The 15,316-nt window shown below is 39.1% G+C and overlaps 1 protein-coding gene across 1 annotated transcript; it reads left to right on the top strand.

Annotated features, from left to right (window-relative positions):
* Positions 1–29: 29 nt before the first annotated feature.
* LOC311506689 (protein VCF1) lies at positions 30–6,474 on the top strand. The gene is made up of 3 exons (XM_084570745.1): positions 30–840; positions 1,359–1,476; positions 1,991–6,474. Exons 1-3 carry the CDS (start codon positions 824–826, stop codon positions 2,210–2,212), a joined length of 357 nt encoding a protein of 118 aa, XP_084426871.1. The 5' UTR covers positions 30–823; the 3' UTR covers positions 2,213–6,474.
* The last annotated feature ends 8,842 nt before the right edge of the window (positions 6,475–15,316 follow it).

Below are 15,316 nucleotides of genomic sequence, written 5' to 3'. Positions count from 1 at the left end.
GCAGAAATAGAACGTGCGCCAGTTTTGTTGTATGTTGCATTTAAGTGCAATTGGAAATTCGTTTTTAATCCAAAATACCAGCAGAATACACATTTATTCCACGCGTAAAACATATTTTAGGTTACTGTAATTGCCACCTTGCGTTCTTTATGCCTTACACGTCTGCCTGATGCAACAGAAAGCGTTCATCCTTCAACACAAGCACGGTTCACAAATATTTTCCCGGCAGGCCTTCAATGCATCAGTACTAGTCTGTGCGCAGCCGCAGTACCATGTAAACACAACTGTCGCGGTTGGTTGTGGTTGTATCTGTAGCTAGTATCGCTAACAGAATTAAGCTAAGGCCTGAGTGATTTAATGTCTGATGCGTGGTACAAGGATTGGTATTATTGTAAGAAAGCAGTCAAGCGATTTCTGCATTCTGTGCCATAGTCGACGTATGAGGAATATCAGATAAGATTGTTAGCCTTAGCTCGCCGTGACGTTAACGCTAGCTTATAGCCAATGATAAAGCGTCTAGGACTGGCAGGTTAACTAGCTAGCTCGTCAACGTCCTGTCTTTTTGTAGTGCAATTGCCAGATACCGCAACCTAGAAGTGCCTCTGTTGGTTATCCCTGTGCTGTTAGTGTTGTCAAGATGGACAATTGTGTCATGTTTTTATTCAACATAATTAGCTAGCCATGCAGGGTTAATTTAACTAAGGTTACGGGCCTTGTACCGACAGGAAACGAGCTACCTTAACAAGTCGTTAACGTCAACCAGCCGGTGCGCCTGTGTTGTCCGAACAAAATACAAAGGAAGCGCGTCTCGACTGATTGACACATGTTGACGGAAAGCAGGTGAGCAAAGGCTACTATACTTAATGTAACGCAGTATGACCAAATAGTGCTTAAAATAGAGGGCAGATCAAAGTTACTGTGGCCTTCATTGAGAGCGTTCAGCAGCCATTAAAAGAACGGCGATTATGCATCAAATGAATCGAGTTCACACATGAGGGCAGCAGTTGGCCGTGCACTAGTTAAGATTTTGACATTTCTTGTTTCCTTTGTCTTACATTTGATAATGCGGCTAACTAACGTGTTATGGATGCAGCAGCAGCTCGCATCGCAGTCAGTGTAAAACATTATGAAATCACTTATTAACATATTTAAATAGTATAGCATTAAGTAAACAACATAGCAGGGACAAACCACAATGGATCATGAATGTATTTGCCTTCAAACCCACCTGCTGGCAGAATCATGGCCACTCTGTTCTCATGTTTCTCCATTATTAAAATAGATTGGTGAAACTGTGTGACCCCTACCTATTTTTCCCAGTAATGTGTTTATTTATTATTATTATTTGATCTAAACAGGAAACGACAGCGCAGTGGTGGTGATGAGGAGAGTGGCCATCTGGTGCCCGAAGCCAAAAGGCAGAGCAGAGCTCATCCTCTCTCTCCTGAGCCAGGCAGAGATGCCTGGGACTCTGAGGTATAGTAACTGTGAAGGGAAGGGTGAATCTCATTTATTTCAACTATTTTTCAGTGACAGTGCCTGACAGTGCGGTACATTTTTGCTGCATTTGTATAGTAGTCAGTGTAATAAAACAGAACAACATGGGCAAACACACCAACGTTCATTTTAGCTATATCGAGTGGATTAGGAAATATCTCCAACAAAGGTTCAAAAAAGGCAACTGGACTTGTAGAGTTTTAACTTAAGTAAACTCTACAAGTCCAGTTGCCTTTTTTGAACCTTTGTTGGATATACCGTGACCTGGATGACTGAGAACCTTCACAGACATTAGGAAATATCCCTTTGTTTTCCCATATTTTGATGTGACATTATAATGTCTAGTTTGGACAAATGTCTTATAAAACAATGTTTAGGCTTTAATTTTAACAAGACACGTCAAATTATAATGTAATAGTTTATATTGTGTAGTCCCTAAATTTTATTATATAGTTATATTATTGTTGTTATTATGTTGACCTCTGTGTTACAGTCATCCAACAGTGAGAGCAGCAGCAGCATCAGCAGTCCAGAACATGCAGCTGGGAGCTGTAGCAGTCAGTGTGCTGTGGGCCCCTACAGTCCCCTTTGCTTCTCCAACTCTTCAGAGCTTGCTGGCCCCACAAACCTAGTGTCCTACCTGCAGATCAACCGGATCCTGAAGGAGGCCCACTTCCAAAGTTTGCAGAGCCGAGGTCAACTCAGAGACACATGATAGCCACCAGACGACTGATGCCCTGAAGCATGTGAGAGCATCACATGCTGGATCATTTTATTCAGCTCTTCTTCACCCATCTCTAGTTAATATGGTGTCTCACAAGTCTTCAGAGTTGTGGATAAGGACCAGCAGGAGTCGGGTATATGAGGGTGGTTCATCATTGAAATGAATCAGTGATAATTATTTTAGCAATAATGACCGTGTGATCAACTTAAAACATTTTTTGATCCGCTTATTTTCTAGTCTGACTCACCGGATGTAGACAGTTGGGATAAACCGGCAGTTGGGCACATATTTCAAGTGGCCTTCCACTGTTTGTGTGCTGTTGTTTTCAAAATCCCTTTGACTGCAGAAAACAACATTATCAACCTCCAAACTAGCAACCTACTCGCTGAAAATAGCAGGTTTTGACAAACATTTGCTTTGTGCAATAAGATAGGCCTGCTGGGTTCTTTTGGTGAGTGCTTGTTCATAATCTACAAAGGATATGTTTACAGCGTTTGCTGTTTGACAGGGACATTTTTGCATGATCCACTTCTTGACATCGGCCATCGGATCTGATTTGTCACATCCTTTTAGTGTGTCACTGGCGGTGTTTTTCACCAGTGACATTGACGTGACCAATGTACTGATCCATTCCGGTTCACATGAGCATCTGTGATATCAGTTTAATATATTTCTGCAAGAGGCCCATACAGCTAGCAAAGCGACTGTGATTTTAATAAGTCCAGTGAGCTCCTCCAAAACTAGTGTATGGACAGACTTCACCTCTGTGGCACCAAATATCAAATTATGTTTGCATTTTTTATTTTTTTTTTTCAGCAAAAATCATATCACACATACGATATGCTGTACGTCTGGTTTTGCAGTGTTTCCTTTTGCAAATTTGCCATTTTTGATACGTTCTCACCTTCCCATGTGCAGATGTTCCATTAAAACAACACAACTTTGCACACTGTCTGCATCCGGGGCATACATCGCCAAAGACAATTATAACTCATTTAAAGAAATAACAGCAAAGCGGAGCATTTTTCCTTCTATCCCAGAATGACCATGAGTGCAGCCTAACCATTCTCCAGTGCTGACTCAGAGCTGTGGAGATAGATATGGCTATGCAAGACAATTTATTTTCTGACCAGTCTGGTTTACGTGCTCCTCTGAGAGCCTTATTATGACTGACTGATGATGACAAAGCAATGTCTTTTGTCATACAGTTGAATTTTAGGAGTGGCATCAGTTTTAGGCCGGTGTGACTTGTTTAACCTTCTTGTAGGACGCTTGGGTTAATACTGAAACAGATGTCCGTGTAAATACATGGACCAGTCTCAGGGAGGATTTGCACTTGTCTTGGATTGCTCATTTGCTGTCATATTCAGACAGCGACTCCTTTATAGGAGGCTGTAGTACCCACAGCTGTCAACTTGGCCAGAGAGGTTGTGTTTAGCTACTTGGTTAATAGTTTAAAGTATTTAAAAATGTTGTCAATACATTTCAGTTAAATGTAGTAGAGTCAGGCCAAAGAACAAGTGATTTGGTTTTAGAATGGGTCATACTTTTTAAAGGATTTCATTACACTCTCAGACAGGGAATTTTTAATAAGTTTTTACTTAAAATAATTTTACATCAGTGACTGCACTTACTTGGGTGACAAATCTGGCACACATACTCTGTATTTAGGTAGCAGTAAAGTATTCTGACATTATGTTGCAATTCCAGCTGCAGATAAACCATTTTTAGATGCATTTGTTTTTTTTAGACAATTTCATGAGCTTATTGTAAGAATCTCTTGTTACCTTGAGACCTGTACATTTGTGACATGCGACATTACACCCGTGTTTTCTCTTGACTGACATGGGAAACAGTTTATAATAATCAGCACTCTTAAATAACACTAGCTCTGTTTCACATATGGATTTAACAGGTAACCAGGAAAGCCATGACAGGAGGGGGGAGGGAGAGTGGGGAATGATAATGTATTTCACAAGTCAATAACCTGGATGGATAGATATTCATGTGATAGTCAGGGGTTGGGTGTTTTTTTCTGCAATTGGCATTTTTACAACCACAAATTAAACCATTAATTATTTTTGCAGAAATGTATATTATTATTATAAATTGAACCAGAAAAAAACTACATTATTAAAAAGTGATTGTGAAGTGACAGTAATCAGTTAACAACATAATGAACATGAATTGAGATTGAGGTTATTGGTCTTATTGGTATGGATGATTACTACAGATTGGTAAAATTGGTCAAAATTGGTTATGAACAAGGCTTTCTGTATCCAGTTCATGAGATGGTCAGATAGGATCATGGTTGTCTGCACTGGTCAAAATGCCACCTCTGGTAAACAACACCATTTTTTTCCTCAGTCTTCTTTTATGAATGTGGGTGCTGTTAGCTGTGGTTGTGACATCTAGCTCTTTCTGGCCAGAGGAGGTTGCAGAGCACAGCATCAATGAACAAAAATACATTCCCCAGGCTTTGCAATATTGCAATATTTCTAGAGCCATTAAAATGCCATTTTATTTGCAGACAATTCTATTTTAACTCCCAACAAGCCTCTGCTTGTGTGCTATGAGTGCTGTAGGCACCCTTGTACTAAGAAACCAGGTAGCTGTCCTGATGTACTGTGGCAAGGCTTGGCCTTGCCTTTTCTTAAAGTGGGATTGGTTTTATTTGCTGAACCGTTGTCCCAGCAGTAAGCTCAGTTTTTATTTTTTTTAAATGGTATATCAGAATTGAAAAGCAATTTAAAGATGTGGTTTATTTTGTTTCAATTCTATATTTTTTTGTATTTAATAAGGTACATGATATTAACCCAACATTATTTTTTTCTTGTGAATATGCCCTCATTTCAAAAATAAAAATTGTTTTTGAACAAAGGTTTTTTGCCCTATGTTTGATTTTTATTCTATCATTGAAATGTGCAGTATTGTGCAAAGAGGTTTCAGAAAGAATTCCACATGTTGTTTTTTTAATTTAGAAGTGAACTGTCCTTAGTACAAACGTGCACATTTAACCCTGGTGTTGGGAATGTAGGTTGACCATTATCTGTTCATACTTTCAAGAAATACCTGTCACTATTCATGCTGTGCAATGTTTGTCCATACAGGAATTCCCTCTTCTTATTTCCTAGCCATTATAGGTGGTAATGAATGATTCCCCTTGCATTCAGATTTTAATGAGACATGACCTTTGTCTAATAGCGGAGCGGTGAAAGTTTTATTTAATTAGCAAGCCCTATATGTCGTAATGACAGACACAGTAACGGATACAGTAACATACCACACTTAATTAGGATTACCTTGCTGGCTACTGTGGGTCCTCATTATTGGTTCCTTTAATTACAAACTCCACCTCTACTAAATTAGATGACAACTGAGCCAATGATTAGTCAGGGTTAGATGTCACCTTACATTATGACAATAAAGCTTGTTTTTCTGGTACATTCCTACATTACATTACCAATTATAACAACATATAAAGTGACAAATAGTCTATTATGTGATTGTGTGGTATGTCTCTTACAAATATGCTACTGTATCTTGACTCAAATCATGTTAAACCTATATGCAATACTCTGTGATTAAGGCGGAGGATATAATTACCAGCAGCCTGGGTAAATATTTTTTAGGAAGTGATAATCTTGTGTTGTCTTATGAAAATTTGTGTTTGACAAATACAATTCTGCATGTTAAAGACACAGTTTACTACAAAATCCTTAGTCAGTGAAGCATCCACAGTTCCCCATTATTTTTTAATGTATTTTTTCTTTTGGCAACATACAGTGTGCTCTATACGCTATATGATTGTTTTTGCAGCAGTTTAAGGGTTATGAGGTAAGACAGCCAAATGAATACTGTATATTTGACTATATGTGACGATATTAGGTGTGGCATCAATTTTATGTCTGCTGGTATAACTTGTTTAACCTTCTTGTTGAAGGCAAGTGTAAACATAGGGTATTAAACCATGTGAGTAATTTTGCATGTGCTTTAGACCATTGGCATTATATTTGTAATAATATTAAGCATACATTCTAGTTGGTGTCTATTGGTATCAGCAGATGTTCTGAGGTCACATTTTCATGAAAATAGCAGTAGAGGGCAGCATACTACTAGCCGGACATGAATTTCCTCAAACCTCATAAATGCTTTTGGATTCAACAATGAGATACGGATATGTGGGCCACACAGAGAATATTTATTCACACACACACCGTCCTTTCCATGGTACGCATAGATATGAAGGTGGGTTATGATGATATATCAGCTAAGTGAAGAGACAGGGAAGAGTTAAATGCACTGTCCTTGTTCTTGTGTCTATGTATGTATATACATTATTATATTTTTAACATGGCCAGCAAAAAAATAAATAATTAAAAAAGAAAAAAAATTCTGGGTTATTCTAGACTTCTTTTCTCTATGTCTGCTGATTTCCATCTCTCTTCACAGGTGAAATCACAGAAGAGAATAGCATCTTCACACAATGCAGACAAGCAGACAAACATGTGCCTGTTTTACATTTATCAGTGTCCAGTTCACCTTTGGTTTGAATACTAGCAAATATGAAAACTCCTTGAAAAATGTCTTTTGTCCAAGAAAACAAAAGCAAACCAGACAAAGGGCAGTCCTTCTGGTAGGGAACTGTGGTATTTACAAAAACAGAAAAACTAGCCTATGTAAGGGCTAAAACAACATGAGAAAAGAAAGCAAAAGTCAAGTAAAGCTCATCTAGTCACCCATGCCTCTCTTTGCTGGACACTCGCTCAAATATATTTTGGCTGCTGCTGCCTGGCATGATGTGATGATTGGGTTGGCATCGCGTATGCTGATATTCTCTCACAAGCCAACACAAATATCTGCTTTCAGTATGAAACGCTACTGCTTGCCTGCTCTGCTGCCTTCACGGCCTTCCTAATGACATACCAAGCACATTAGCAGTGCCCTATTGCAGGTAACTGGGAAAGCCATGACAGAAGGGGGGAGGGAGAGTGGGGAATGATAAAGCACTTCACAAGTCAATAACTTGGATAGATGTTCAGGTGATAGTCGGATGTTTGGTCTTTTTTTCTGCAGTTGGCATTTTATAACCACAAATTAAACCATTAATGAATTTTATGCAGAAAAGTTGTGGATTTCTTGTTCACTATATCTAAAAACAGGCATTTTCTGTTTCTCTGACACTTTGACCTCTGCCATTTGTAGACAGAGGATGTTCAAATTCAAAATGCATGGCACTCCAAACTCAAATTAAGATCTTCTTCCTTATGAGCCAGCATATCTTTTAGCTCTCACTTGCTCCCCAATTGCAGCTGTCAGGGTGTCAAGAGGAGGTCTGGGATATCTTAGTGGCTGTAGCTATAGTATACTGCTTCAGTGCAGCTAAGAAACCATTCTTAAGAGAGCAAGCAGCCCCTTACACTTTCCACAGAGATCTCTGCAATTTTTAATCGAATAAACAGACAGTTGAGACAACTAAACCATGAACTAAGATACTCTGCATGCTACTTCTATTTGTAAAACATGATGTTTGCATGTCTGAGTTTTGCTATGTTGAGTTGTCGACACTCACAGGCTTTCAATCCAGAGAGAGCCATATAGGAGTAGTGGAACTGTTTAGAGAGAGCCATGCTAAGTGGGACTATTTAGGGTTGGCTGGGTAAAGCATGCACTCAATGCAGTACCATATTGGCCGCCGTTTTCTAAAAGGACTCTATCAACTGAATGGGAATAGGGTGCACTCAAGCCTGTGTTGTTAGCTTGGAGAGGACAGGCTAAATGACTAACACAGGCAAATGCTATCTACGCACTGCTAACCTGCCACACGTTCCTCTGGTGATGCAACACACATGTTTCATCACCACAGGACTGATATGGCGCCGCTTACATTCACAAAGGTGCAATTTGTTGCATTAGGACTATAACTGTCAGGAAGAGATATACTCCCACTTAAATAGCCGCCCATAATCTGCCCCTCTCCTTGTACTATCCTAATTGAGCTCATGGGCTGAGCTCATCTGCAAATTAATAATACATGTGCCATGAAGCTTCTTAGATGCACTAAAGGAGAAAATGTTTTGATTGTTGTTCGCAGTAGAAATGGAAGCACAATAAAATCATTTTGTCTTTCAGCAGTGGTGAGCATGAGTACTTACTCCCATGGTCTCATGTGTAGGCTATTCCCAATGAGCTCCTCGCTTTCCTTATTCCTTCCTTGTCATAATGGCTTATTAAAACCATCACACAGCTTTTCCTTAAGTATGCTTTAGCATTTTTGACTGAAGTGTGACGATGGTAGGTTAGTGGTTTCGTAGCTTTGGGGGACAGATTCAGGTGATCGGTCAGCAAGATGCTTTGTTTTCTCCTCCCTGCCTTGTGGATTATTGTGAGGCCACATATCCTTTGGTCAGGACTGGGATTTGCTGGCACCATCAACAAGTGCCACATGCCCACAAGTACAGGGGCTTTTGACTGTTGTGGGAGACGATAAAAGAGGTGGTCATCATAAAAAGAAGGCCTTAATAACAACAAATCCTGGAGGACACTAAAAAAGCAGCAAGAGGTTATTAAAGTCATCTATCACATCTGTTGGACTAGTAGTCACTCAGTCACCCTCTGCCTCCCTCCCTCCCTCCCTCCCTCCCTCCATTCTCTCACCACTGATGATCACTCAGCTGAATGTGAAACCAAGGCCATGGTGACCAAACTCCTTTCCCCTTGTTGTTTGTGACCCCACACATCCCTCTTTTGTGTGGTGTAGTTTTGTCACTTTAAAAAAAAAAATAGATCAGACTTCCAAATTCTGTGGCCTCCAACTGTTTGTTATATTCATGGGCTTATTTTACAGTGCACTCAGTGTGCAGTGAGAAAGAAATGCCTGTTGGACATGAAGAATGTTGTAAAAGCTGGAAGCCACAACAGCTTGATGGGCTATAAACATGGTCCAAAATACTGCATTTTCTGAGTAATTACCACCATTTTCTTTCTGATAGTCATATACTTGCTTTGTTTTTAATGATAACAGGAGTTGAGAGGGTCAAGGATGACACAGTTGTAAACATAGACTGTATATAAATATGGCCAACACGTCCCCCACTCCCTTGCACTGGCCAAACTGACGCTATTTTCCCGTGGATATGGACAATGCTATCTTGCGAGTTTGAAGCCAGAGTCTGCGGTCCGAGAGTGGAGCCACGGGAGCCGTGTTATCGATGATGCGCCCACACCTCCGCCAAGACTCACTGGTGTTTTTGTTTAATTAATACTGCGCTCTGCTCTACCTACAATAGTTACAGTGAAATATTGGATTATACACTGTACTTATATCATATCTGTGACATACTCCCTAAACACAATTTACTCAATTTTGATAATCTAATAATGTACACAAATTTACGTCTGTTACGCAAAATCATTCATAATATCACACCTCCACCTCTGAGAAGATTTGTCCAGCCCTGTGCTGAAAAAATGGGTAGAACTACCAGGTCCACCATAAGTGGGAACTGTAGTGTGCCCTTTTGAGGCACAGCATTTGCTCAATCAGTATTCTCCTTTAAAGCACTAAAAACATGGAACACACGCCCAATTAATCGGAAAACCTGTTCAGATTACCGTACTTTCTCATATGAGGTGAAAAGATCGTATTTAGGCACCCAGTCTTGCCAACATTAACATATCATAGTCACAGTTTGCTATCTCTCTTTTCTTTTAATTTTTATCTTTGTGTGTGTGTGTTTGGGGGGGGGGGGGGTGATAATACTTGTGTGTCTATACCTCTGTGATTAATGCATTTTGTAGATGGTCCCTGTAAGAAATAAACTAAATAAACTAAACTACTTTATTTTATTATTTTTTTTTTCACTCTCATGGCATTATAGCATAATATTAACCATAAACCATACTTGATTTTTTTATTTTTATTTTATTTTTTTTGCTTTAGGATTTAGTTTGGCCCAAGTTCCATTCATTAACATGGAGGAGGTGAAGCTTATGACCTACAGTACAGCCAGACACCAGGGGGAGCTCTATTTGCTTTGGATTCACTTTTGAGGAGCTTTTCTGTCCATCTTTATACAATCTATGGTTATAAATAGTTTGCTTCCTATATCTTAGTCTGTCTTAGTGGCTGCCTGATCTGTATTTAATGCTTTATTAATTCCAAACTTCAGTGGAAATCCTTGTATAGCACAGCAGAGCATACTGACAGCTTTTATTACTGGAGTTTGTGCAAGTGTAAAACCTGGACTTTGTTCAGGTATCCTTGTTGAATTTATTGTGTTGATTACCACAAGTCACTCACTGTCATTATCACCACCTGTAAAAAGTGGAGCCCAAAGAACATAAAGTGGAGGATTAATGGCCCCTATACAATAGAACAGAGGTAGAGTTGAGTCTCTCTTGGCACTGTAAGGTTTAGCCTGCTCCATCTCACTCACTTTCCAGTTGCTTCAGAGTGCCAGCTATTTCCCTTTCTTTACTGGCATGGGGGTCTGTTCAGTGTCTGTTCGTTCAATAGAAACCTTTTTAACATACATACATAAATAACATTAGAACATATACACATGCAGACACACAAAGAAATCAGTTGTGAATATGCAGAGAACAGCCCGTGACTCTCCTTCACAATATCAAAGGAAAATTCAGACTAGACCAGAGGGCACCAGGTTACCAGACTTTCTCAGTGTCCATGTTCATTATTGTTGGGAGGCATTCATTGATGCCTTGATTTCTATTTCACTTTTTCAATCAAAATGTCCTTGTCGCCTCACTACTTGATCCCTAGCATGTGAAGTGGATTTAATACAGACTATATGGAGGTAGCTGTAGTCTATACAGGCTGTTCTTTTTGCCTGATGGGACAGGGGACATTGGTGGAGCAGCTGCTGCCTCCACATTTATGTGTGGAAATCGCCTATGCACATTTTAATTGGCCATCTCTTGGGGTCTCATAAAAGTTTACAACTTTTTGGGTTTTCAGAGTCATCTTTTTTTTTTATTATCATCATCATCATTCTGAATACACCTTAAGTGAATGCTGTACACACTGTATGTGTGACTATGGCCCTGGTGATAAATACAAACAGGTGCACAAGAGATGAAACTTTATTTGAGCAGCTATAGTTTGAGATCTGTTGTTTAATGGCAAAAGATTTAACAACGTCTGGAAAGTCTCTGTGTACACATCAAACTATGTTCCAATAATTAATGTAGTTGTTTTCCTTATATAAGACAGCATATGTGCGCCTTCACTGCATAATGATCTGCTATCATCCTGACAGGTACTAATGGGAGATAAAAGTGACAGGATTAAATAATCAAAAAAAAAGTGATGTTACTCAGTTGACTGATGTAAACTACAGAGTTTTGTGCCTGGCACATACACACTGTAAAATCTAGCAGGGTTCTAAACCACATCCGCATTTGGCTGGAGCCTGGGGGGCGCATCTCTTACATGGAAGGCAGAAACAGAGTGGGTTGCTGCTGCTTCAGTATAGATCCTCTGGATATATTTTTACTTCTCAGTCCAGTGCATTAGCACAGCAGTCAAAATCCCACAAGCGGAGTTCCCCTACTGTACGTTTCCCTGATATAACTGCCCAACAAGAAGGACAACTATGTGTCCAAATCACATACTTTACACTTTTGCTTTGTTCTTTCTCCCTCTTCTTTCCTTTCTGTATATTGGCAAAGTTTTGTGGTCATTTCACAAAGCAATTTTCTGACATCAGACTTGCAAAAAACACCTGTCACAGTATCACAGCCATGTCCCTGTGATCTTGGTTAGGTCTCTGTAGTTAGTAAAATAGAAACAAAACATGTAAATATTTGAATCTGAATAAAAAATAAATAAATAAATAAATAAATAAATGCATTTAAAAGATATGCAGTAACTGGAGACTGATTGACTGAATAAAATGTTGAATTTATCTATCCATGAGAAATATTATGTGTCTCCTCCACTATCTTCTGCTTGTAAACATCTTTTATTTGCCCCAACATGACATCAATTTGGTGTTCATTTTCTAATGAGCTTATTGGGGTTTTAAGCAATAATGATTGATAATAATAGCTTAGAAATGTCATCAGGCTCATGAAGCAAAGCATTAAAAACAAGAGCGGTCAACAAAACCTCTTCCCTATCTGGTTGGTAAGCCCTTTGTTTTTAACTGCCCATCCCCCACATTGGTTCATTATGAATGAAACTGGTTTGCAGATTCCCCAGGACGTATGTAAATGCTATTCTGAACAGGGGCCTAAGACATCTGCTCAGGCTCATAAACATTTCTGTAAAGCGTGTGAAAATTATTTTCAGCATTAGTTATTTGGCTGGTCTAAATTACTACTGTATGGTAATAATAACAGTTTAACATGTTTTATATGTTTACACAGTCGAGTAAGTGAATGTTAACGGTATATCCTAACAGCATATCCTGCCAGCCAATCAAAACAAAGGAGATATGTATGTTACAGTTGGTCAGAATTTTTCTGGATGAATAGTTAACAGCAATGACTGATGGAGCAATTTGACTTTGAAGCTATAAGAGTTTGTGTCTGTAATGCAGGGAAGTTTGTGAGACCACTGCTAATATGTCTGAAGATATATCATGGCTTTATGTATAAAGAAAGAGAGACGGAAAAAGAAACAAAGGGGCTGCTAATGATCGTTTGGAAAAGGGGTGTGTGTGACAGAATTTGCGCCCACATGAATTGAGCCCAGTCAGCACACATGCTCAAATCACTTCAATGGCCTCACATCAACCAATTTAATGGCACAATCCCGGCCAGTGAAGTTTTTATTCCAAATCCTGTCCATAATCTAATAGCCTTTGAAAGTCTGCCACTTCCCCCGACTGACAGGTTGTGCATTTGGATCTAATTGAATCCATTTACATCCTTCACAAATGGAAAGCACATGGAGGCCTACCCACCTGGTTCTGATCAGCTACTGAGTTGGGAGAACCACACGATTTGGAGTATGTCTGGTGCCAGCAGGGGATACACTACACAGTAGTGATGTGAAAAGATGGAGAGGGAGAAGGAACAGACGCCTCTGAGATCCTTGGCTCTAATCAAATTCAGTTTGAGTTTGGTTCACATTTTTGTGTTTTCCCATTCTTTACAGCTGGGATATTTTACCACAAGGGGGAGCCTGCTGTAAGTGTTGCTATGAGTTATGATGTAAACCAGAGGGCATTCATTTTTGTTAGTTGTTAGATGTACATGAATACTAATACAACTACTACTATTAGCTTTTTGCCAACATTTAATCAAATCAGATTTGTTTTTGCCAAGGATCCCCACATCCCCTCATACAAACCATCCATGCGTACACACAAAAATTATTGAGCACACTTAGAGGAGTGGAGCAAAGCTGGAGTAGATTGGATGTTGGGTTTTATTTATTTATTTATTTATCTTTTTTTTAGGATAACAGCATTTTGAATAGGCCTACATATTGCATGTGTCTGCTTCGATACAGTTCTACACAAGAATACATGATCTGGCTTTGTATATGATCGAAATATCTTCAAACAGATGTTGTTAGTGTAGGCAGTGGGTATAACCTTCATCAGATCCTTCTTGATCCACACCTCATGCCACATCTGGTTTGAGCATCTCCACCCCAAACCCCTGCTAGCCACCCCTCACCTGCACCTCATCAATCCTGTGTGTTATCATTCCCACACTTTTGGCTGTTGCCAAAGTAAGCCAAGACACAAAGACGTGAAAATGATGAATGGACTTTTCCGGACAGGAAACCGCAATGAATGAGGCGACATCCCATCCACACTCATCTTTCCAATCTGTTTTTCACTTTCTTGCCTCTGCCCTGTCTGTTTGCCCATTTTGCGTACAGAAATTAAGCAATTAAGCATATTTTCCATTTTTCTTTTCTTTTCTTTTTCACTTTGTGAGGAAAAGTCTCAAAAGACCAGTATGAACAACTTTCACATCTTCAGGCTTGTTATGTTGGTTGCGTTAACAAAGGAACAACAAAAAAAAAACATTTTTATTGATTTTGTTTTTATGAAAACTTGGATGAAGGAACATAAAGTCAGAAAATACTATAAACTCACATGCATGACATCCATTGTTCTACATACCCATCACATGTCCATTCATTTCTGGACAATAGACTTCTGTCCAGTAATTAATATGTGAGTTGATTGGTTGTTAATGTAAATAAGTCCCATTGTGTTCCACTACAGACATTATCAATCATAATAACCACCAGCTTTGAGGCTTCTGACCAATGGTAATGTATTGTCCCTCCATTGTTTTCTTTGATAAATTATCTGAATTTTCTCTGTTATATCATTTTAATGTTCGTCTCAGGGCATGTGTCAAAGCTTTAGGCACATCTTCTTCTCTGTCCCACTAAACCACACTAAAGTAGGTGGGTTTTAAAACCATATCTTCACAATTATCTACATCTAACAGATAATGTTGTTCCCATTAAAAGATGTGACGAATAAAACATCCACTGAAGTTAAATACATTTTATTGAGCTCATTTGTTTTCTAAGCCATTCAAATTTATTCTCTGTGGAGTTGCAAAGTCTGTCTGACAGCAGTTATTTCAAATAAGATAAACTGCTCTAATTAAACCAACCATGCACAGCAGGACAGTTGGAATATTCAAATAATATATAAGACTCTAAACAAAGGGTTTTTTGGTGATTATAGTTCATTTGTTTAAGATAAGTATGTATTCTGGCACAGTATTTCATTGTATGTTGAGACATTCCCTTTCTGGAAATTTGATTAGTGGACCCCGATTACAACCAGCCTCCCCTAATTTACAATTACAAATAAAAAAGAAACTGTTAAGCTATGCATGTTGGAGGCACACGCACATAATTTAAGTCTTTTCTATTCGAAGGAAACTTCTCTATACCCTTCCTGACATTTGAGGATACCTGGAGCCAATTAAAAATGTGTGCTTATCAAACAACTTGCACTCAGCATGTTCAACTATCTCTAGAGTGTCTATTGCTGCAGAGGGACAACCAGGCTCAGGGCCTCTTGCTCACACTGAAACAGGCTGCAGATGAGCTGACACTCTCCATGCTGATAATCTGTCTCATGGCTG

Source organism: Chelon labrosus (assembly GCF_963514085.1).
Source record: "Chelon labrosus genome assembly, chromosome: 21".
NCBI classification, from domain to species: Eukaryota; Metazoa; Chordata; class Actinopteri; order Mugiliformes; family Mugilidae; genus Chelon; species Chelon labrosus.
This window is presented reverse-complemented; position numbering and strand designations above follow the sequence as displayed.